Here is a 23,072-nt window from a genome sequence, read left to right as displayed (position 1 = left end):
AAAACTGCATCTTTTCTCTTCCCAATCCAAGATGTCATAGCATTATATACAGCCCCTTACATATTCAGCATATATATCATCCACTGACTTAGCAGTACTTCTGAGTAGCTGGCACTTCAGCAACAGATGGGTCCTTACAGTTACTTGCACAACTGGAAATGCAGTTTAAAGATTTCATCAGCAGAGAAAGTAAACAGTAGGCAGACCAAAAAAAAAGAAGTCAACCAGCAATGCTTATTTAACGATGCTTTTATTTTACAGGATACAAATTTCTTTTAAGTACTCAACAGGAATTAAAGTGCTTAATTTTTACAATTCTCCACCCACCTTATGACCAAATATACATATATTACAGGACATATATACAATATCTGCAGATTTTTTACATTCATATATTTCTTGACCGTAAAAATGACCACTTACATTTGCACAACTTATAATGGCATTTATATTTCACCTTTTTAATATTTTTCACTTTATTGCAAAACCAGAACAAATTTACACCTCTTCCAAATATCAGTATTTTTACAAAAAAAAAAAAAAAAAAAAGGCGTTTTCTCAATTAAAACCAGAAATGTTTTCATAATGAAGGGGAATTGCAGTGAATGGCCTATAATTATGTTGTCAAACTCTACAGCCGATCCAGGCTCCACTAAAATTAACGTACTAATCTGCCTTGAGAGCTGAAGAATAGAGAACATGCTAGTAGAAAAAAACCCCAATAGTTCTATTGCAAAAGGTTCCCTGTGGGTAAAAATACTAGGGCACATACGCGCAAAAATGCTTTGACAGTTCCCTCTTTTCTGAATGTTTTCACCATAAATAGTTAATGCATCTACAAGGATGAACTATAAACTGAAGCAGGTTGGTATTATGCCATGGCTGAAAGCATGTTTTATTCAAAGAAATCTGCTTGAAGATTTTAGTAAAGAAAAAAAAATAATAATTTTTTTTAAAAAAAAAAAAATCACATTCAACATTCAATTGTGCTAAGAAGAGGAAGGGGTGAAAGCAAAATGCCATTGTTGAGTCTAGGAAGAAATTTAATCATGAGGTTTTAAAGGAAGCAGATTGAATGTCTTACTGAATTTAGTGTGTTTGATTTTATTTTATTTTAAAATTAGGCTGAAATAGTAAACATGCCACAAAATTAGATCTACTTCTCTCGATTTTTTCTTCTGAAAAGTGTACTCAACACAGTCAATATACATTATAGTTTGAATGCAGCACAGTGTATTTTTTGATTGTAAAATACTGCTTGAAAACAGGTCATCTGAATAAGTCTCAAATATATAAATACACATATATACATATATTCACACATACATATGCATATGTGTATACATACACACATATACAATCATTAAATTAATGTTCTGTTCTGTTAAAGGAAAAGGATTTAGGAAACAATCTTGACTAGCAGATTAAAACTCCTATCCAAGGAACACACTTCACTACAGTCCCCTGGGTCAGAACCAGCTAGATAAATTCCTGATACCAGCAGGGCCACAGACTGAAGAAAAAAACCCATAACTCCATATATTTCATTTCAGATTTCAAATAACAGTACACCACAGACTAAGAACAATGCCCCTTTCACCAATGGATTTATCTTAAGGAGAGTCACTTCTGCCACAAAATTATTTCTCTTCTCCAATAATTTATTTTTGGATATGTATTTCCAGCTGTTTACATTCACCCCTACATCAGTTACCTCCAACTGAAACCCACCTGCAGTTCAACTGAGCGCTGTGATTCCACATGAGACACAGTAAGGCAGCAGCTCTCAAACTGGTGAAATCTTGATTTTCCACAAGTGTTTTTATATAATGTAAGGCAGATTTTACATGAATTTAAATCACTGAAGGCATAATAGCTCAAGCAGGTCTCTGCTAGTCTATACCAGCTAAAGATCGCTAAATATATTTACGTGGAGAAACCTCCTTTTTTTATTGCTTAGAATTATTTCTACATGGAATGTTTATTTCTTTCCTGAAAGCCTTTCCTTCAGTATAAGGAACCACTATCCTCTGTTCATTTTATTTAATCTTGTCTTGAAATTAAAAGCTGACCAGTTTTTATACTAGCTCTGTGGTGATGTATTTTGAAAAAAAAAACAACAAAACCCAAAGAACCTGTCAAGTGTTTCCCCATCTTTCCTACTTATTTTTATATATACTTTTTTCTTTCCTCGTGACTCTACTTGGAACTCTTTAGAGCATACTTCTATAACCTCATCTAAAATTTTCTTAGGTGGTAGTGTATTTATTCTACATTTAATCAGTGCCTTGGCTTCATCCATAGTTTAAAAATATGAAGAATAAAAATCCTTTTTTCTATGAAAAGGATTTAGAACCTTTGAGGAGATTTATAAAGCACTTTGAGATGGTTTTGCATAAAGAGGTGCCACTATACATTACATGCATTTAAAGTGGCTTAATATTCTACTCCAAATAGAAGAGAATGTTTTGTATTCTCTATATCTATTTTGCACATAAAAATTATATACATTTTGGAATAAACAAACCTACTCAGTGTAAAGGGATCTGAAAGTACTAGATGCTATAGGTTTTACAGCAGCTCTTCAACCAAGCAGGAGTACCCGAGACCAGAAAACAATTTTTAGTGGATCTGGAAGAACAGTGCAGACACGCAGATGTCACGATACACTATTTTTCCATGATAGGGGAAAAATATTAAGTCGTTTTGAAAAATATATTAATATGTTCCAAACATATTAAAGATAAAATTAAGCCCTTGTTCTGGTTGAACACAGATAAAACCGCACAAAATAACATTTGATCTGCTTTAAACTGCACAGAAGACTGATCACTTTTAAAGTGAGAAAGAAGCATTTCTTGAACACAAGAATCGCAAAGCTTAAATAATTGAGCAGAGCCATTCACATACATTCATGTATTATGAATGAACGCTCAGTTATAGTTTATTCCTTACACACACAGCTTTATGCTAATATTTGTCATGCCCTTTTTTTTTTTTTTTTTTTTTTTTTTTTTAAAAGAATCCAACAGCTGGAATGGGAACAGCTTATACCTTGTTAGAATGATAGTTTTAATTTGGCTGCTTTCGTCATGGTACTTAAGCCGCAGCAGTTACTACTTTGAATTTGTTCCTCTGTGGTCATAATTTACAATTTAAAGTTCTGGATGTTGTAAGGGGGGCTTGCCTGTAGAGAATAGAGTAAAACAGGGCGGTTAAATCTAGCAGAAACTTCTCCATCTTCTGATCGCCTTTAATATTAGTGGTACATACTTCTCCTACAAAATACACACAGAACCATACATTTGAGTGCCGAGGCATTCTGACTCAGAAAAAGAACAATTCCAACCAAGCAATTGATAAGGAGAACATGAAATAGGTTTCACTAGGGTAAATGAAATATCCTGCACTATATAAACTTCAATGGCTGGGAGCAAACACGAGGTTAACATCCAAATAAATAACTCCCAATGCTAACTTCATTTCAAATTGTTTGTGCCCAAATGCAGGGCTTCCTCTGGGAGATGCTGAAATCATTCAAGCAGCGTCAGATGCTCAATACCACTATAACAATAAGGCAGCACAGAAATTACTGCTTCTAATCATTTCCTTAATCATTTAGCTCGAATGGGTCTTCCTACTTGGCTCAGAAGTAAGTTTGCAGGAGCTTAGAAAACAGAATATCCTACATGATTACAGTCATACCATCATATTACTTTCAGAATAGCTTACTCCATCTTATCTGGAGATGCCCTTAAGGCAACTTCTCCCCTTACACTCAACAACTTAAACATGGGAAACAATGTTTTTTACACACGAGGATGTGGTAAGACAACCCTCCAGATGCCGCAGTTGCACTTGAGACTCTTTTAGAAGATACCCACTTTCAGGAGATGACCAAAGAAAGTTAGCCATGGAGAGTTCTTCTTGCTTACCTGAATGTTCCCCCATCCCTCGCCAAGATATACACAAGACGGCGTGTGCTAGCTAGGGAGACCCAGGAGAAGATTTGATAGCGCTCACCAACGTGAATCAAAATGGGCTTACGCTGCCCATAAATAAAGATAAATACAGCTGACAGTAGAAATAACTTAAAAAACTCTTAAAGAATTACAGAAGAGCTTGCACATCAGATAAAAGTAATACTGGGGTTACATGCTGAATAATCTGGACACGTGGAGCACCCAAGGAATAATTCAGAACTGACAGGCACAAAGTCAGTTATAGAGTTAGTACTCTACAATGCCATGTCCTGATAATTCCTAGCACTAGATTAAAGCTTTGAGGTCTAAAGGCCATGGTAAATTTTGGATTTGTGCAGGTAAGAGCAAAATCCAGCCCACTAACATTAAGCTGCATGACCAAAGAATGCTAGACACTGTGTACTCAATGCACACTTGACATGAAAAACAGAGGTTACTTTAACAATCCTTTGTTAAATGCTAAATAACTATTTCTTTTTCCCTACAATGTTGCAAAAAAGAGCAAAGTGGGAGTTCAGTGAATACTTTGTCTGGAAATCTCATTATAAAAAAGCGAGAATTTAGATCTGCCCCCATGTTATTAACAAAACTGGACTTGAACCTCAGCTCTTCAGCTTGATGTGGTTTAAAATACAGAGTGCAGTTACATTGAGAAGTAAGACTCCCGACTGTTCCTATGACAAGTTGATTGTAGAAGTTACATACTTTCCTTCGTTTGAGGGGTCAGAAAAGGAAAGATGGCGATGATTTTAATTGTCTACTTGATAGTCAATCACTACCTGAATTTGTTGTATTTCATCCAAGCATGTTACAGTAAAAATTTTAGGGAGGTCATTTGCCTCTATGTATAAAAACCCTAATAGGAATATAAAAGTTCGTAAGGGACTTAATACTTGTTGTAAAGCCAACGCGTCCTTATTCCTACAAGCAGAATGCAAATAATGGCAGTTAATGCAACTTGAGATTTGCAGGCTCAGACCTCATGCTAAATTTGTATAAAGCAGGCTCCACTTTACAGCGATAATCCTTGAAGACTGTTGTCATAAATATTACAGTTATCTCATCTTCTGCAAAAATTGAAAGACTTAAGTTCAAAATGCTCCTTTGTTCCAATAATCATAATAGCAAAAATACATGTTCCCCGAAGGTTACTAGAATCTGTTGCTTTTCCAAACCACATACTGCATTTCAGTAACGAACTACTGCACTCTTAGATGACAGTGGTAGGACACTGAATAAAAGCGACTGCTCTTTTAAACACAACTGGAACTTATTTGTCCATTGCATGCCACTTACATTACTGCTATTTTTTAATGCATAAAAATATCAAGATCATTAAATGTCAGCTATTAAAACAAATCACTGAACAGTATTTGTTAATTTAGGACTGTGTTTAATTTCAAATAGAAAACATGCTTTTTAAATAAATTATTCACTAATAGGAACCCAGTATCATGAAACCAAAGCAAAAATCAAGTATTGTACATTTTTAATATGTACATATATTATATATTGTTTTCTCGTATTTTAGGTATTCATTTCTAGATTGAAAAATCATTAGATTGTTTCCTTGATATACTGAAACTTTAAAAGCCAATATACCTGTGAAAGCAATTTGCATTAATTAAAAAGAGACAAGTGAATACAACATATATACAGATCTGTGGAATTCAATCTATAAACTACATACATTAAACCAAACTGTCCCTGCATATTTAACTACAGATCTATTTTGGCAATGTGGAGGTATATCTTTTATCCTGCTGCAAATCCTAACATGTAAGTAGGAAGCTTCAATATTTGCATTCATAATGAAAGTTGCAAACATTAACCAAAGAGCAACTGGATTTTCAAAAAAATTTGCATCACAACAAAGTAGTAGTACAGTAAAGTTAGTAAGTATTTTTAATAGCATTCACATTTTTTAAAAAGTCTCTGAAATGGACCTGTACATCACTTTTATTGACAGAACATAAATATAAGAAAAAGATCCCTAAAAAGACCAGAATTTTTCCCAAACATAAAGTGCTAAGATGTGTATGGTAGTAAGAAGTTTCTTTCTTTTTTTCTTTCTTTTTTTTTTTTAATTGATTGAGCAAAGGAAGGCTAACACAAAGGTTAACCACAAACTCAACTGAAATCTTTTAAAAATACCACATATTCTTGAGCTTCAGCATTCAGATGTTTTAGAAGATTCAGGTTGTTCTTCTGAATTCACTTGCAGTTCATTTTCACATTCTGGCGTCTCACCTTTGACAGCTAAATGGATAACTTTTAGCCATTTCTGTTTTAGTTCCTCATTGTCCGCAGCAAAGCTGTGCACAGACTTGGACTGGGTCAGTTTGAAGCTGTGTGGGAGGTCAGCACTTCTTGGAGTGTCATCTACTGCATAGCCCAGAAGTGGAATTGTAGCCAGAGCTTTAACATCCTAAGAAGGAGAAGTTGTTCTTGATTAAAAACGGACAACTAATCTGCCCACTACCTCTCGTTTACTATACAGGTTGGTAAAAACACTTGGGTCTTTCCTCCATTCCTGAGCTATTTTGACCTCTCTTCCTCAGATGTCAGTGACAATAATTCCTAAAATCTTTTCCAGGTTCTGTGTACATACCTGGGGAGCACCATACATGTACAGCACAAGAGCTTCCTGTTTCGGTATAACACACCACGCTTTCTGCCAAGGCTTTGATTTTTCCATGTACTGAAGAAAGCTACATATGACACTATTTCCAGAGACTTCTGCAGATTCAATCTAGGAGACAATATAAAGCATAAAAAGGAAAATAAACTTTCTTAAATAAAGACTAAAAACACACAGAACAGAAAAGATGAAATATATCACCATCCATATCAAATCTTAGGTATCATCTGCAAAACAGCTTGAGTAAATACCCAAGTTAGTTAAGGACTGGATTTATGGAGAATATTTATGTAATGCATACATAGAATCACAATGTGTACTACTCCCTCATCACATGTGTAATCTGTTTCTTCTTTCATCAGTAATTTTGGATTATACACTACTACATCACTCTAAATCTCATTTTGCCACCACGACTAGCCTTTCTCTGTAACTTAGTATCTACAATAATGTCTTATTTCTAAGATAACATCATGTTAGGCATGCAAGTGCTACTAACTATCCAATATGACAACTACTCTATTTTGGCAGACAAAATATTATGACAGGACCAGATGCAAACATATTTCTAAGAATAACATAAGAATGCAAGCACTAATCCTAGAGAAAAGATTAGGTGAATTCCTTAAAATCTGAAGACAGAGTGACACGCTACTTGTCTTAAATAGTGATCCTGAGAAGAACAGAAAGAACACAAAATGATTTTATGTGTTAATATTTCCTTGCATCCATTTTTTTTTCCTCCCCCAGCAGTGATGCTGTCTGGATGCTGCAACATGGTACCAACAACTCCATTGTCATGAGATCCAGCATGTAGACGGACATTTCTAAGACACTCTATAGCTCCTTCAGCTACCTTAAAAAAGCCATCATGCCATGAAACGGTACTCTTTTGACTATAAGGTAAACTAGTGGAGTCCTGTGCTCCTTACTCTTTCTCATGTAAGAGAGTGCGGAGTCAGGCGTAGTCAAGCCAACGTGGATTAGGAACTATATATATATGGAATTACAATCTGTATCTTATTTTTGCCTTCTTTTTCTGTTGGTATTTAGCTCGAGGGTCAATCCTTCTGTACTACATCTGACAACAAATATATGTCTTGACAAAGTTCAGATGATATTTCTCTAACATACATTAGGTATTTTAAAAGGGCCTATAATGACGGATTTAAGAAATGCAAAGGTTAATTGCAACTGTAAGATGCCTAATTCTTCCCATGATCATAAAAAAAGCGTAAGTCCTTGTTGTCTGATTGAGACCTTGAACTTCTAGATGTCAAAATCTGCGAGCAACTCGATGACTTAAAGGTACATTGTATACGCTGATCAAAACAGTATCTAACTATTCAGACTCTGGATAGCAAAATTCTCCCCCATTCCCCTCTCCTCCATCCCCAGTTCTTTCAGTTTGGGTATATGTTTTCAAGAACCATTGTAGTAATAAGTGGGTTTTGTTGCTACGACAGCTTAAGTGGAGAAGAAGAAAACTGAACATTTATAAGGAAAGGTAATGTTTTGTCACATTAGCTGATGTAACTGGAAAGAAGCAAACAAGCTAAGGTTCCTAGTTCCCCCTTTAAAAAGGGTTGTAAGAAACAAAGCAGTACTGTAAAAGATGAATGGTGAAAACCAAAATCTATTGGATGGGATGAATTTAGTCCACATACTTTTTATTTCTCAAACAGAAGACAGCCCTGCAAGAATACTACCATTTTTCACCTACTGATGAGCCAAACACTGTTTGCAACTATGCGCATATAGTATTTTTAAGTGACGTACCTCCAAGATGCCTTTCTTCTTCTTTTCTTCACTGTCTGTACAACCAATTATAACGTGATAGCAGTCCTTACAGACTTTGTTCAATTTATTGCCATCATATTCGAGATGTGCCTTATAATCAGAACATTTCCAGCAAACCACCTTAGAAACAAAAAACATAAGAAAACATAAAATTTAAGTATTTATAAAAATTTATGGAAACAGATTTTAATTTCAAATTAATGTTATATCTAATTAGGAATATTTTGTTTAATTACATAGAAGATAATTGCTTTATGATATTACTCAACAGTAACTTAATTGAAAATAATGATTTTTCCAAATTTGTGCCACTGCTTCTTAACTAGAAGTGCTTTGTACTATTTACCTGGTGGGAACTTTATACATTGTATAAAATCACTCTAGGCTTTCAATTATATCTATAGGTTAAAGTTAGGAATAAAATTGGAATATAGCACAAACTGTGCTGCAGCATAAAAATCTTCCAGTTTCTTGAGATGCTAACCTGAAAAGTTACACTTATCATTTTGTTTTCTACATAGACTCAGAAATGTACAACCGAGATGCACTTTAAATGATTAAAAAAATTAACAAAATCAGAAATGGTTACTTTTTTAACCTAAGAAATATTAAATTTACAGTTTCAGAATCTGTTAATGAGTACACAGAATACATAAGCTAATGTCAGACTTTCTTTTGTCTTTTCACAAAATATATAGAGAAAACTGAAATGCAAGAAGATCTGAGAGAAGTTCTTTCATTAGAAATATTTTTCTACAGAAATGTTATTTCAGGGGAAAGAAATGCCCTGCATAGAAAGTGTGAGTGTAGTTATTTCAAGAAAGACAGGTAGACAAGTGGATTTGAACCACTCAAACGACTGAACAAAATTTTACTGTGGACCAGGCTCTGCATTACTAATCTAGATCACTACCTTCAACTAGTATCTCTAGAGAATACTAGTTAAGTATTAGTCACTGCAGGAAAGAAACTATCACGGACCATAATTAATTCCCATGAAAAATGTTTTAAAATTCAAGTGGAAGGAGGTGTGATAGAACTACAGTAGAGGGAAGTAGCTAGGAGTCTAAACAAAAGCAGAGAAAAAAAAGGAAGGGTGTGATCTTAAGATTAATGGAGGAGTTTTAAGACAGAATGCTTTGGAAAAAAACCCAGATGATGACTGTATAATCAATAATTCACAGCTTCTGAAAAAGCATCTAGTATTCTGCAAAGCACAGAAGCAGCGTTGTGAATGCAGTAAGCCTTCAAACCACATAAAAACATTAGAAAGAAATCATACAAGATAACCTGTAAGATAAATATTAAACCTGAGCTTGCACTACCACCTGCTGGAGAAAGACATAGCTGCTGTATTGCACGCGCACAAAAAAAGCACAGAAAGTATGTTTGCTCTTCTTTTGTTAACTTCTGAAAACTCTCAAGTCATACCACTACTTCATGGTTGCGTTAGAGTGGCATACGGTACTGTACCATCATAATGGAAAGTAGCAATACTCTCTCCCTGTCCTAACCTTCTCTCCTTCCCTGATGCTTCATAGAATGGTTCAGGTTGGAAGGGACCTTAAGGATCATCTAGTTCCAACCCCCCTGCCATGGGCAGGGACACCTCCCACTAGACCAGGTTGCTTAAAGCCCCATCCAGTCTGGCCTTGAACACTTCCAGGGATGAGGCATCCACAACTTCCCTGGGCAACCTGTTCCAGTGCCTCACAGTAAATAATTTCTTCCTGATATCTAATCTAAATCTCCCCTCTTTCAGTTTAAAATCATTACCCCTCATCCTATCGCTCCACTTCCTGATAAAGAGTCCCTCGCCATCTTTCCTGTAGGCCCCCTTTAGGTACTGGAAGGCTTCGCACATGTCCACACAGTTACACACCGAACCCAGCTGGGAACAGCTCCACCTTAACCCAATGAAAAACTGCAGGGCTTTGTGACCTTCTAGTGAAGAGGGGAGAGGAGGCAGCGGAATGGGAAGAGGAGGCAGCCAGTGCTGCCAGGGATAATGTTGGCTTATGCCAGTTTAATATGGTCTTTCAACTGTTGAGATCAGTGGAGGCCACTCAGAAGTAACAGTATAGCATGGCCAGGGGCTTGGGACATTTTACACAAACACGCATCTTCCACTGCTCCAAATTACTTCCAAATTTACCATGCCAGCTAAAGCAGACAGAGGATCCTTTGTGGTATGCTACACACAGCCTCTCCTTTCAGCCACAAGCACAGCAACAAACTCTGCAGCGTAACAAGCAGCCATCAGCAGTCAAGTAGGTGCTTAGACCCGTTGCCAAGCCTGCTCACCAGCTACAGCAGCGAGGGGTTTGCACTTACATGTCCACACGCTCGGCAGTGGTGCCTTCTCCTTGTCAGTGCATTGAAGGGTTCCTTGCATTTCATGCACATGGTTACTTCGTTGTCTCGTATCCACCTGGGTGCTCTCTTCCCAAGCTCAGCGTTCTGAAGGGGGGACAGAAGGAGGATGGGAGAATAAAAAAAGGCAGTATAAAAAGTTGTGCAGTACTTTAAATAGAGAAAATAATTATTCGCTTCCTCTGGAAAGGAAATGGCAAAACACAGCTCAAGATGCATTTTGAAATCTAGACAAGAAATAACAAAGAACGCAGTCAAAAATCATTATGCATCACTGAAAGGGTACTCTGTCATGTACTTCAAGAAAAAAAAAGAGGCTTGTTTATAAGATTTGGCATTATGAAGAAAAACAATTACCATCAAGATGACTACTTTGTAATTCCTCTGCTATAAGAATGATGAGCTTGAAAACAAAGTTTCTGCCAAACTTTTTCCCGTTATTGAAGAACAAAATGGCTACTAAGGAGGTTACAAAGGAATAACAGCAACTTACAGAAACCTCAACAGGCGCATCTTCATATTCTTTAGCAATAGCGTTTCTGAAAGTTTCATTTCTCTGCTGAAAAGCTTCTATAGTATTCTGAAGCGCCTAAGGAAACAGTGGAGAAATTCCTTAAACATCTTACATTTAAAACAGACTCTCTGCATTCTGACCAGTTATTGATTAGCAGAGGGAAGCTACAGCCAGAAAACATGGATATAACTTTTTTGATTGCTTCAGTGAAAAAGTATTTAGAAAATAAAGAATGTAGATGAATTTACCTTTATCCATTCTTCCTTATCTTGTTCAGAACTAAAAGAAATATTTGACACATTAGTCCAAAACTAGATCAGGAAACATTATGTTACTATCAACAACTTCTTGCAAAAGCCAAGCTTCTGAAGTAACTCTCATGAATTTAAATTTAAACAACACTAATTGTCAACTGTCCAACTTAAAAGAAAAACAAAGCAAAACAGAAAACAAAAGCATAACTTCAGGTTTCACAAGTTTGCAACCCCTCAGCAGTGATTTCAAGTTGAAAGACAAATGTAAATGTGTTTAAAAGTGGTGGTTGTATTTGCATTGTTAGACGTTTTTCTTTTTTCTTTCTTTTTTTTTTTTTTTGAGGACAGGTGTAGGTGGGTTTTCCTTCTCTCATTTCATGCACTACTAAGTTCACATACATTAACATAGCACACATTTTTTCTGTGTATCTCTTAAATCTTCCTCCTTCCCCAACAAAAGTAATTTCCTTAACGCTTTTTTGTTGTTGCTGGTTAAACTTGTCTACGGTGACAAGAAGAGTATCCAATTAAACAGAAGGGAAAATGTGTTTTCATATTATAAACAAAACAGCAGAAATTTCCCTTTTATGTATTACAGCAGATACAGATGACTTAAAAGTAAGCACAGATGAGATATACAGACTAGACAGAGATGAGAGAGGAATCATATTCAACTCTGATCTTGTACAACAGCTTTGCCCTTAAAATATATCAGCAGGACTTTGACACTCAAATCTTTGGGAAAAGCATCGTATACCACAAGTAATAGTACTATTAGAAACTACTGGCTAGTGTCAGTAACGAACAGTTTATCTGCAAACTTTATGTCAGAAACCACAGTATATCTGGCTCTTCAAAAGTGGCCTCCTCCTTGGATAATGATATGGAAAAAAACCCTTGTGTAGCCATGCACTATCAGCCATGCAAAATTTTATTTTTCTATGCATTGCTCCGAAGGATGTGAAAGAGAGCTTTTACAGCATCCCAATAGAAATGGCTCCTCACATGTTGTTTTGCAATATTAGTAAAACTTTTAGGCAAGCAGAATCCTAAACAAGTGTTTCTCCTTCCCACGTATCATCTACATACAAGGCAGGAGAAACCTGTGTGAACAGCCAAAACAATTCCCCCTACCTTCTTACATTAAAAAGCAAAAGCTGAGCTATTAAATGTCATGCCACACCAGCAACCTCTAAAAAAATAATCTACCAGCTGTTTGAAAACAGTGATTGAAAACACACTCAAATAGTATTCTGAAAAATAAATAGAAGCCTCCTAGTAAAGAAAACCTCAAGGGTAAACTAAACATTACAACACTGTTAATACAAGCTCATGAATTAAGGACATTAAGGTGTAGAGTACACACAATACCCATGCATTAATCGAAATTGTTGTAATATAACTGAGTAAGATCTCATTTGGTACTTATTCCTTCACAATTTTGTACAGACTGAATGCATTCTAAAAATGTTCATAAAACAAAACAAAACATAAAAACATGTTCTTCTCACACCTAAAATAAACTAACGCAACAAACTTGCAATTATTGGTAATACAGGAAAGTTAACAAAATAAACTTACTTTCTTGTATCATTTTTCTTCCAACTAAAGCATACTTTACAAATGATACAGCCAGATGCCATCTTTCACTACTGAAATGGGTATATGGCATAACAACTTGCCAAATACTTAGCAAGAAATCATACAGCAATTTATAGTAGATGTAACTGATAGTCAAAAATGTGCCCCAGAAGTCTTGCAGACCTTAGTGGAAAGCTCTTTCCTGTCATTTTTCAAAGTATATATTTAATTTCAAATTAAACAATAGTGTAGATAAATTTCTATATGCTGTTATCTTTTTGTATTCACTGCTGTAACTCTTTTTTTTTTTTTATTTAACATAAAGGAAAGTAGCTTGCAAGCTCATTTGCTAGCAAGCTATGGTTTGTCCCCAAATACATGGAGTCAACACAGAACTGTATCCACCAAAGACATCCTCCTGCTTATTTAATCCTCGCCTCTCTGCAATGAAACCTGACTGCTAAGAATAGGATCTTTAAACAGGTCCAAAAGGAGAGGTGGAGCACGCGACTTTGTCTGTAGTGGGGCAGTCTAGACAGGGAAGGTTTAGTTTAGGCAATGCAAAAAGCAGCAATGAGAAGGTAACCCAGCAAGAGGAGGATACAAGGACTAATAAAGGAAAGCACAAAAGTACCAGTCAGAAGAGTGCAATTGGAGGAAAAGGACCCAAGAATTAAAAGGAGAACTTGCCTTCCAGGGTCAGGGTGAGGTTGATACCTGGGACCGGAGGAAAACAAATAGACTGGAAACAGGCCTGAGGAATGGAGGCAAGCAGGTGCCCATCTACCACTGTAGAAAACTATGTTCTGTGGACGTAAACCCACCAGGGTTGGAGAGTTTTGTTGTGTGGACATGCCCTGAGGTGAACAGACTCATTTGTGCCAAGGTGGCTCAGGTACTGGAGGGCACCAGCATTGCCCATAGTTAACAATGCTCAGCGTCCCAAAACACTTCATTTGGACAGATTGCCTTTGCAGCAGCTAGGTACACTGCTTTCAGTTTTCCAGCCAGCCCATTCACAGCTATCTTAGGTATTTCTGGAAAGTAAGGCAATACACTATACATTGTGGATACATCTTCTACTCCAAGAGATTCTTGGACTGACAGTTTATTATTTTTGGCAGCCTAGGCTATTCTAAAACACTGATATTAAGACGAAGCCCACTGCATCTTTCTCCAAATCCATTAGTCCACTCTTTTGTGTGTATATACTTAATCGTCCAAAAGCTAGATAAAAAGACCGCTTACCTGGCCTGCAACTCCAGTGTTCGCTCTTTTCCAGACACTTGAAAAGTGTGCGGATATTCTTCGTTGTGAGTTTCTATAATCTTCATACCATCTATGCCGACTCTGGTTCGAACTGAGAACTTTGATCCAACCAGGCTGAATTTGGGGACGCAGTAGAGCAACATATTGTTAAACTGGGGAAAAAAATAAACACGTGGCTTTGCATTAACAAAAACACAGATACAGCCACAGTTTCTACTGAGAGCTGAACAATATTGCAAAGTTAGACTTAGTGGGTGAGAAAGCAGATTAGTTGATATACGAGAAGACCAAAGCTCTAATGCAAGACAACTTATTTTTCTTACTTGTTTAGGGATAAGATTAAAGGACAGCTTCAGTGGATATAAGAATAATTGCTCTGTATGTGCAGCAGCCTTCATAGCATTTATCATCAAATACACTCAGACTGGATATTGTTAGAAAAACCCATTCTTATGCCCCAATTCTGCAAAACCTACTCTAAACTGCAGAAGAAGAACTCTTTTCTTCAGTGAATACACTGAAGATAGATAATATAAATATAAATAATTATATTTACCCTGTACCAAACCCACTCGGTTTTGTAGAAGCTCTAACTAATATTATTTGAGGACATTATTTGTCTTTTCTGCAAGACAGAAGAACATTTCTTACAGTTTTTATTCACTGAAACCCTCAATATCACAGGAAAAATAATACACGAGCAGGACAAAGATATATTCCTTTATTAAAGATTAGAACTTTAAATAACGTTTAAATATCTAAAGCTCCAGCCTAGAAGCACAATTTCTAAATCAGATCTATAGTGTTTAATTTTCTCACATTTTTTCCCCGCACTTTTTTCTCAAAATTAATTATTTAAAAGAGAAACTCACTTCAGTTAAATCCTATTTCATAGAAATCCTGTCGAGCCTATTGCCAAGTCTGTATCACAGATACAGCACATTTGAACTTGTCCCTTCTCACACGAAGTGCACATCATTTTCATCAGCTGTCTAGCCCCATTTGAGGTCTTACTATTCAATGATTTCTCCTTTTGTTTGAAGCACAGATTAGCAGGAGTTGTGCCTCAAAAACCTGTTACTTATCTTTATTAACCAGAAGACATGCAATGCCAGAGGCCCATAAGCAAAAATGTACTAGCAATTTTTAATGAATGGGGGGCCATGAACTACATCAAACCTTTTCCAAGGAAGCTGTAAGGGAGCGTGGCTATAGTTTGTTAGTTCCGAGACAGGACACAGGCACCTGACAAGAGGATGACCTGCCACCATTAACAAGCTCCCACAGGACCGTGAGACTTACTGGGACCCCAACACACACAATCGATCAGGACTAAAACCCTAAGCTTTAGCATTTCAGTTTCATAAGAATGTCAAAGTACTCATGCTCCAGGACCTGCATTTATAATCAGCAGCCACTTATTTAAAACAGAGTTGTTGGACATTGATTCCATTTATTTAAAGCTACGTATTCTGTTCTAAATGGTGTTTTCTTACGCTTTAGTATCACTAGTGGAAAGGCACTGACATCAACTAGAAGAGGATTCTCCCCTCTCTTTGGTAGGTCAAGTCTAGAAAGGTGCACAGCCACTCCTGCAAACACAAGGCCACCACACTTACTAGGAAAAGATACCGTTCTTGAGCAGATGTATTGCGAGCAGCGAGTTTAAGGATCTGTCCTTCTTTTATCAGTTCATTTGAAGGGTTCACAATGTCTTCCTCTTCTCCCAGCATCTCATATATCTCTAACAATTTCTTTAGATTCTCCTTCACAGTGAAAATACAGCAATAAAACTTATTAATTAAAACCACAGATCTTTAAGCATGTTTAAGTGAAATGATGGGAGCTTGGGTAAGTCTGGAGAATGTTAGCTTTGCAAAACATATATATTATACCCAGTACATATGCTCAGCCATACAGACTGATTAACTTAGTTTATACAGTAACAAGTACTTTTAGAAATGTTATCTCCAAGGTAATTTTCAAAATGCAGTTATACGTACAGCCTTATTTGTTGTCCAAAATATCTCACATACTTAATTAAGCACCTATCATGCCAGCCCAATATGTAACTAACTCCTTACAAACATTATTTTTCCGCTATCAGAAACAGATGGAACAAGGTTAAGAGGCCAGGGTAGTGTCAGCTATTTGAGCCCAGTCCATCCCATTTTCCATTAGAGAGAATTAGGTACAGTGCCAAATTTTGTCTGTCATTCCCAGGAGCTGCATAAATAGATTAAGTACACTTGGACCCAGGAAATCCATTTTTGCCATTTTAGGGAAGATTTTCAATTCACACTCCTAGCTTCACCAAATACTCAATATATTAAAAAAAGAACAGGAAAATGAGGATCATTTACCATTTTTCTTATTGCGCTATTGGAGTGACTTGCTGCAGTGGATATAATTTCCAGGGATTCTAGACAGAAGAAAAAGAAAAAAGTAAAACCCAAAAGCTGCATTTTTACATATTTATATATTATATTGAAAAAATGAAGCATTTTGAAAAATTATCTGGCGAGTAATTTTGAACAATCCGTGGAAATATCTTGAACTGTTCTTGTGTAAATACAGAGAGGAAAGTTTAAAAATGGGCTGTTCTTTTTCACTACAGGAGCTTAGAAATACAATAATGAGTCTAACTCCACTTTTTTTTTTTTTGCAAATAAGAGACCTACATTCCAAATGTGCATAAAGCAAACCAAAATGCTGACAAAAACAAACAAAAAAAACCCCAACAACAACAACCAAAAAAAACCCAAAGAAAAACCACCACAACTCCTGATCATTCACAAAGCAAACAAATCAAAACCTGTGCACTACTCCAAAACTAAAGTAAAACTTATGTGCTCCAGGAGCAGAATACTAAAGGCTTTAGAGTTGTTATATTAACTTCATCTACTATTCAAACAGATTTTTTCTTTCCAAAGAATCCTACAACTCCACTGAAGACATTCTATTATTCTTTTCAGAGGAACTTTACTTCTTCACTTTGTTTTTCCTGAAAGATCTTTTATTTACAGTATCCTCTTACAACTATCTTATTTCAGCTATTTCAATGACTAGAAGATATTTACTTTCAGCATCTTTCCAGTCTAAGGAATCCTGAGGCAATTTCCTTAGGTAGTCCTTTAGAAGCATCTCGTAGCGTGGAATGCGTTGTACTGGTTCTAGCATGTGATGTTGCAATGTCAAATTTCCACACACTTTTTCCTTCTAAAAAATTGTAAACATATTTCAATGTACCAGGCAAAAATGTTATTACGATATTGTAAAATAAAAGATATGTTTGATGAAACATAAATAATGTATTTTGAAACGTGCATGATAGACCTTCTGCAAGAAAGAACTACTTTACCAAATCAAATAATTAGAAATTCTTTCCTAAAAATAATTTTAAAAACTTCCCTAAGTATTCAGCAGTAAGTATCCAATTCATAAATAAAAGTCCTACCAAAAAATCTCCCAAACTCCAGTGTATTTTAAATTAGGTTTGTAATACCTCAGACAAGAGAATTACTACTGAATTAATAAGAACAGTTTGTGACCACATGTTAGAAAAAGTCACTTAAATGGGCTACAAAGGGATATTTTATTTATCTGAGTAGGGAATGCTTTCTTTCAGTTTCATTTATAATATAAAGCCCCTTAGCAGTGTTTTAAGATGTATACTCTTTTCCATAATCTTAGATGCAATTAAAAGATTACATTAAAATACACATAACTGTCTTCCTTGGCTTAGAATCACAAGACCCTATAGAGCAGTAAAATTTAAGTAGAACCACCTTGTCCTATTTCTAGCTGCTCAGTCTGCAGTTGGAAGACACGTACCTGCCAATTCACAGAGAAACCTACAGGGAGCACTAAAAGGCACAAAATGCACTTTTGAAAAGACTGATGCACTGCTTAACTGTGAAGCTTTCTTTACCTTTTGTGGCTCAGCATTTAGGATTACATATTGACTTCCAAAGTCTAGCGCTCTGCATAACAGCACTGGTGCGAACCAACACAATACTTATGGATTCAGTGCAAGGATCTATAGTTCCACTGATAGGTCACTTCATCCTAAAACAGTATTTACTTCTAGTATCTACAACAAAATGTAATATATTTTTAGTCTCCTCAGGTTTCAACCTTTATACTTTGGTATTTTGCAGCGGAAAGTCAGGATTTGTGTGGAAATATACAGGAAATGTGTACATTTGCGCACATATGAGGGAAGAAGAAGAAACAGAATGTGGTGTGAAGCAGACAAAAGCAACAACCCTTAATTCTAACGGATTTGGTATTTAATTTTTCTCTTTAATCCTTTTTTCACCCACAAACCTACATATTTTTACATATGCTTGTATTACTCAGAGATCTACATCTTTCTCCCCGTTACCTGAATGTCTTGAATAATGAATTTGAATTGAGGTGACCGTTCAGTCCACGTTTTCACCAATTCCATTGCGTTATCAAAATTCTTCACATACTCTCCATACATCTTGAGGAAAGGAGCTAACTTTTGCAGAATATCTCCAATTCTGGGGGTGGTAGTCCTGCAAAGTAAGAGGGCGGAATCTCAGAGCAAACAGGAAAGAAAAAAAGTCACACAAGGTCACAAAACAGTTTCAAGTGTTTAACAGAGAAACCTTCTGTTGGGGATCACCTCATACTGAGTTCCGACATAACCATTAAAACCGACCAGAATTAACATAGAAGGAGTGTTTGCATCTTCTTTAATGACATATAAGCATTATAGGTCATGCAGAGCACTAAAGAAAGAAAAGCTAGCTGTAAGGAAAAACTTGAAAGGTTTCATTTACAAAACGTGGCCTCGTTTATCTTATTTACAGTTCCTTTCCTTAAAACTACCTTCTTTTTACCATACTTTACCCTCTAAATATCTAACATGTGATTTTGTTTGAGGATAAAATCCCTACTGTACAGCTTCCCTTCTGTGCCTTATATAAATACATTTATTTACAACTTTTAAAAATCCTTATTTTTCTAAGAAAACCTCTGAGGTAGAGAGAATCCCTTGGATTCCAGTCTTCTGTGAGAACTTTCCTACATCTTTCCCAATTACTGACAGCATTTTCAAATAAACCAGAACAGCAAAGAAGCTGATGGAGAAGCAGAGAGAAGCCGCACTCTCGACGCACCGCAAAGAAAGCGGAATGGCACACATGCATCTCCGAGAACTAGAACAGAAAACACATTTCGCATTTCATTTCATTTTGAAGGACAGACTCAGAAACTCTTTATCTCTGGATTTTTGAAAGTCTGAAATCAGTGTTGTGGCAGCGGTCTAAAGTGAAGCAATCTATTGCAAGTACTTCAGCAGCCTACGCCAGCACGCCATTTCTCCAAGAGAAAAGCTGTGCAGAAGGGAAAAGTTATTTGAACAGTGAATATTGCCAGGACCAGCAAAGGCTGGTCCAGCTCCAGCTGCCTCCGGGGGGCAGAAGGCACCTGTGTAAGACCTGGCAGAGCTCTGAGCTGCTGCTGGGCCTGGCAACAGGAGAAGGGGACAAGATAGGGTGGGAAGTTGGTCTCTGAAATCACCGAGGCTCTCCACCCTTAATTAGCTCCATGTATTTGTTCAAGCACGCTACACACAAGCAGACACGCGCACTTTCAAAGGCAAGCTAGCAATTTAAAACAAAACCCCCTCTCCTTTGATTCACCGAATGTTATTTCCCCGGGTGGTTGTTTTACTGCAATGCAGCATATTTTTTAACTGAAAATAAAACACACATCATGCTGATTCCAAGAGAACTGAAGAAAATGTGAATACATTTCTAAAGGTCACCAGGAAAAGCCCCACAGGCATTAAAGTTTCCTGATAAATTTAACAGATAAGTAATTATAAAATTTTGCAATTAAAAAAACCCTTAAAGCATAAAAGACTATGGCAATCCTTTGTATCTAAAGAAACTGGCACAAAAAAAGAATATTTCTACTTAACTGCTTCACAACTATACTAGACAGACATTAAAAGAAAATATTAAAACTCTTATAAACCGAGAAGTAGGAACAGTTTGCTGTGCCGGCTCCTTGGATACCTACAGCAGCTCATTTACACAGAGGACTGCAATTTCACTCTCTCTGAAGATTCACAAATTTCATAACTACTTTTCATGCAAGGCTCCTATACGTCCAAAGACTACGAGGCTGTAAAAACACGAATTCATCATCATTTCAGGTAAGAAGGACAAGGTACACATCACATAAAGAGTTCTGGAAGAAGAGGAAGGACAGAGAAGTTGCAGCTTCTGAGAGCAGCACCCTCCCTTGATGGACTAGTTCATCTCATATTCAAACACTACACACCATGAGCCAAAATATTAAATTCTACTAAATGCCATCACGTTCTAGGACAGTTATTGTTCTCTTGGATACACAGATCAGAAAGAGAACTATTACCATGGAACCTAAATCAGCACTGCAGTACCGCCAGACAACTCTGACAGCATCGTTATATGGGTCAAGAAATAGGACTTCACATTGTAAAGTAGGTACAGAAACACCTCATGCTTCTGTGCTATCAGACCACAAGGGTATTCACATTTGCATTCTAAAAACTCAAACGTGAAATAGCTGACTTACTAATCATGATTTGTAGCATCTCCTTTAAAACTGTCATGGCTGCAAGAAAGCCAAGCAAAGGTCTGTAAAATCACAGCACAGTAAAAGTGACTACGGAGCAATTGCTTTCTCTTCCAATACTCAAACTAACAGGCATCCAACAAAACGGAAAGTTGCAGTTTCAAAGCAAAACAAATCGTATGAGTAGGTCAACTCTGTAATTGCCACAGATTCCAACACTTTGCGTTGAAAGAGTGAAATAATTTCTCCACACACACACACTCCCGAGGCTATCACACGCTGTTCTTAAATTCTTCCCCCAGTATCTGCTATTGGTCATCCTTGGGTACAAAAGACAGAGATAGATGGCTATTATATTTGATGTGGGATCACTGTTATGCTCTTTTCATGGGAAATATATTGCAACAAGGCTGTTGCCAGTGTCTTCAAGCCATATGTTGTAAAAGAGATATTCAGCTCCAGCTGTTGCTCAACTCATTCAAAATGCAGCTACCAGACAATTTCATTTCCACTTTATAAGCTTACGTTCACACTGCCCTTTCTTCTAAGGAGAATCTATTTCTGATCTGTTTTCCCAATTTAAAAAAAAAAAAAATATATTTTTACCTTAAGTTTTCAAAACAAACCATAACTCAGGGAAAGTGTCAGAAATTTTTATCCAGCTATTTTTATTGAAAGCTAAAGAATAATAGAAGTAGTGTATAAACCTACCAACAGAACACATTTAAGTATTTTCGCTGTCCAATTAAGGGAACTACTGAGGAAAATGAACTCTATCTGGCACAAGCTGTTGTTTCAGAGACTGGTGATGGGGAGAGAAAATTATCCCAGATTTTTCTTTCAGCAATGATGAGAAACTGTTCTCTTCAACTGCAACTTTCTTCTAACTCCTCCCCAAAACATAAAGTTTGAAGGACATTAAACAGGCTGTCTGAGCACGGAGGCCATTTCCAAGCAATGTGGGAAAAATAATATCCTTACAATGCAATTTATTAGTTTTGCACTAATAGTCAAAAGTCATGTGCGAAACACTTTTCAACCTTTGAAGCTATATAATTATACATGCAATATGAGTGAGTGATTTAGCATTTTGGAAATGCATAAGGTAGTGCAACCCATCTTCTGTGCTCTATAAAGTGTCTAGAGCAACGTTTTAAGAGTCTGTCACAAATTTCGTCTCAAATATATACAGCACTGTCATGATGTAGTGCAAGCTGCTTTTTAAACACCATCACAGTAAGTTAAACTACGCTCCTCATGAATATGCACTCTGTTTTAATCCAGGCATTTGTATTTCCTATCAGGTTTTTTTCAATTGATTAGAAGAAAAGGGAAGGTTTACCTTAGACGGTCATTCTGCAAGGAACATAAGTTAAAGTGTAAGCTTTCCTGTATTTCCCGATGCTTACATTTTACTTACTTTCTTGCATTACAGACCGACTATACAGGGCTACCATATGTTTGTGCATGTTAACTACTCCATTTTAAAGAATTATAATTTTAAAGCGGAATCATCGTACAGAGTCAGGAGACATATGGCTGTTGTGTAAAGCACCACCGAGTGATCTGAGATTTTCATGTATGTCAGAAAAATACATTATTTCTCAATTTTTTACTGTGATTTTTTGACAATTAAGGAGTTCTATGAAAGTGTAACTGGACATGATATATAGACAAACACTTGAGTTCCTCAGAATAAACCCTAGATAACATGGAATACAGGAGCCAAAGAGGTGCCGAGGTGAAACAACTGGGTGAAACTACTGGATGAAACAGTATTTGTAATTTTTGTGTGGTTTTTTTTTTTTTTTTTTTTTTAATGAGGTGATCCCTTTTCCCAAATAAGGTAGGGAAGCAGCAATGGTTTGGGACTTTTTTTTTTTTTGGACAATTATATTAAAGAGACCAAAAATACATGGCTATATTTTAATAACTCCAGAATTCCATAGACCATGCAGGATAAAGATACTACAACATCTTCACACGATCATTACAGAGCATATTTACACCTCAGCTATTCTTGCTTGCTGCAGAGGTCAAGAAAAGTTGGGGGAAAATGG

At 36.4% G+C, this 23,072-nt stretch overlaps 1 protein-coding gene across 9 annotated transcripts in view; it reads right to left on the bottom strand.

Annotated features, from left to right (window-relative positions):
* Positions 1-134: 134 nt before the first annotated feature.
* FGD4 (FYVE, RhoGEF and PH domain containing 4) overlaps positions 135-23,072 on the bottom strand; it is a 116,298-nt gene continuing 93,360 nt past the window's right edge. For all 9 annotated transcript variants that reach the window (XM_054204983.1, XM_054205050.1, XM_054205007.1 and 6 more), the window contains 11 exons: positions 18,803-18,959; positions 17,496-17,634; positions 16,779-16,837; positions 16,035-16,181; positions 14,395-14,567; positions 11,560-11,590; positions 11,291-11,386; positions 10,759-10,884; positions 8,404-8,544; positions 6,595-6,735; positions 135-6,411 (listed from right to left, as the gene is read on the bottom strand). In XM_054204983.1, the coding sequence (XP_054060958.1) occupies positions 6,154-6,411; positions 6,595-6,735; positions 8,404-8,544; positions 10,759-10,884; positions 11,291-11,386; positions 11,560-11,590; positions 14,395-14,567; positions 16,035-16,181; positions 16,779-16,837; positions 17,496-17,634; positions 18,803-18,959 (1,468 nt within the window). In that variant the 3' untranslated portion in view covers positions 135-6,153. The remainder of the gene's footprint in view (positions 6,412-6,594; positions 6,736-8,403; positions 8,545-10,758; positions 10,885-11,290; positions 11,387-11,559; positions 11,591-14,394; positions 14,568-16,034; positions 16,182-16,778; positions 16,838-17,495; positions 17,635-18,802; positions 18,960-23,072) is intronic.

This window comes from Rissa tridactyla, chromosome 1 (genome assembly GCF_028500815.1).
Source record: "Rissa tridactyla isolate bRisTri1 chromosome 1, bRisTri1.patW.cur.20221130, whole genome shotgun sequence".
Classification (NCBI taxonomy): domain Eukaryota; kingdom Metazoa; phylum Chordata; class Aves; order Charadriiformes; family Laridae; genus Rissa; species Rissa tridactyla.
This window is presented reverse-complemented; position numbering and strand designations above follow the sequence as displayed.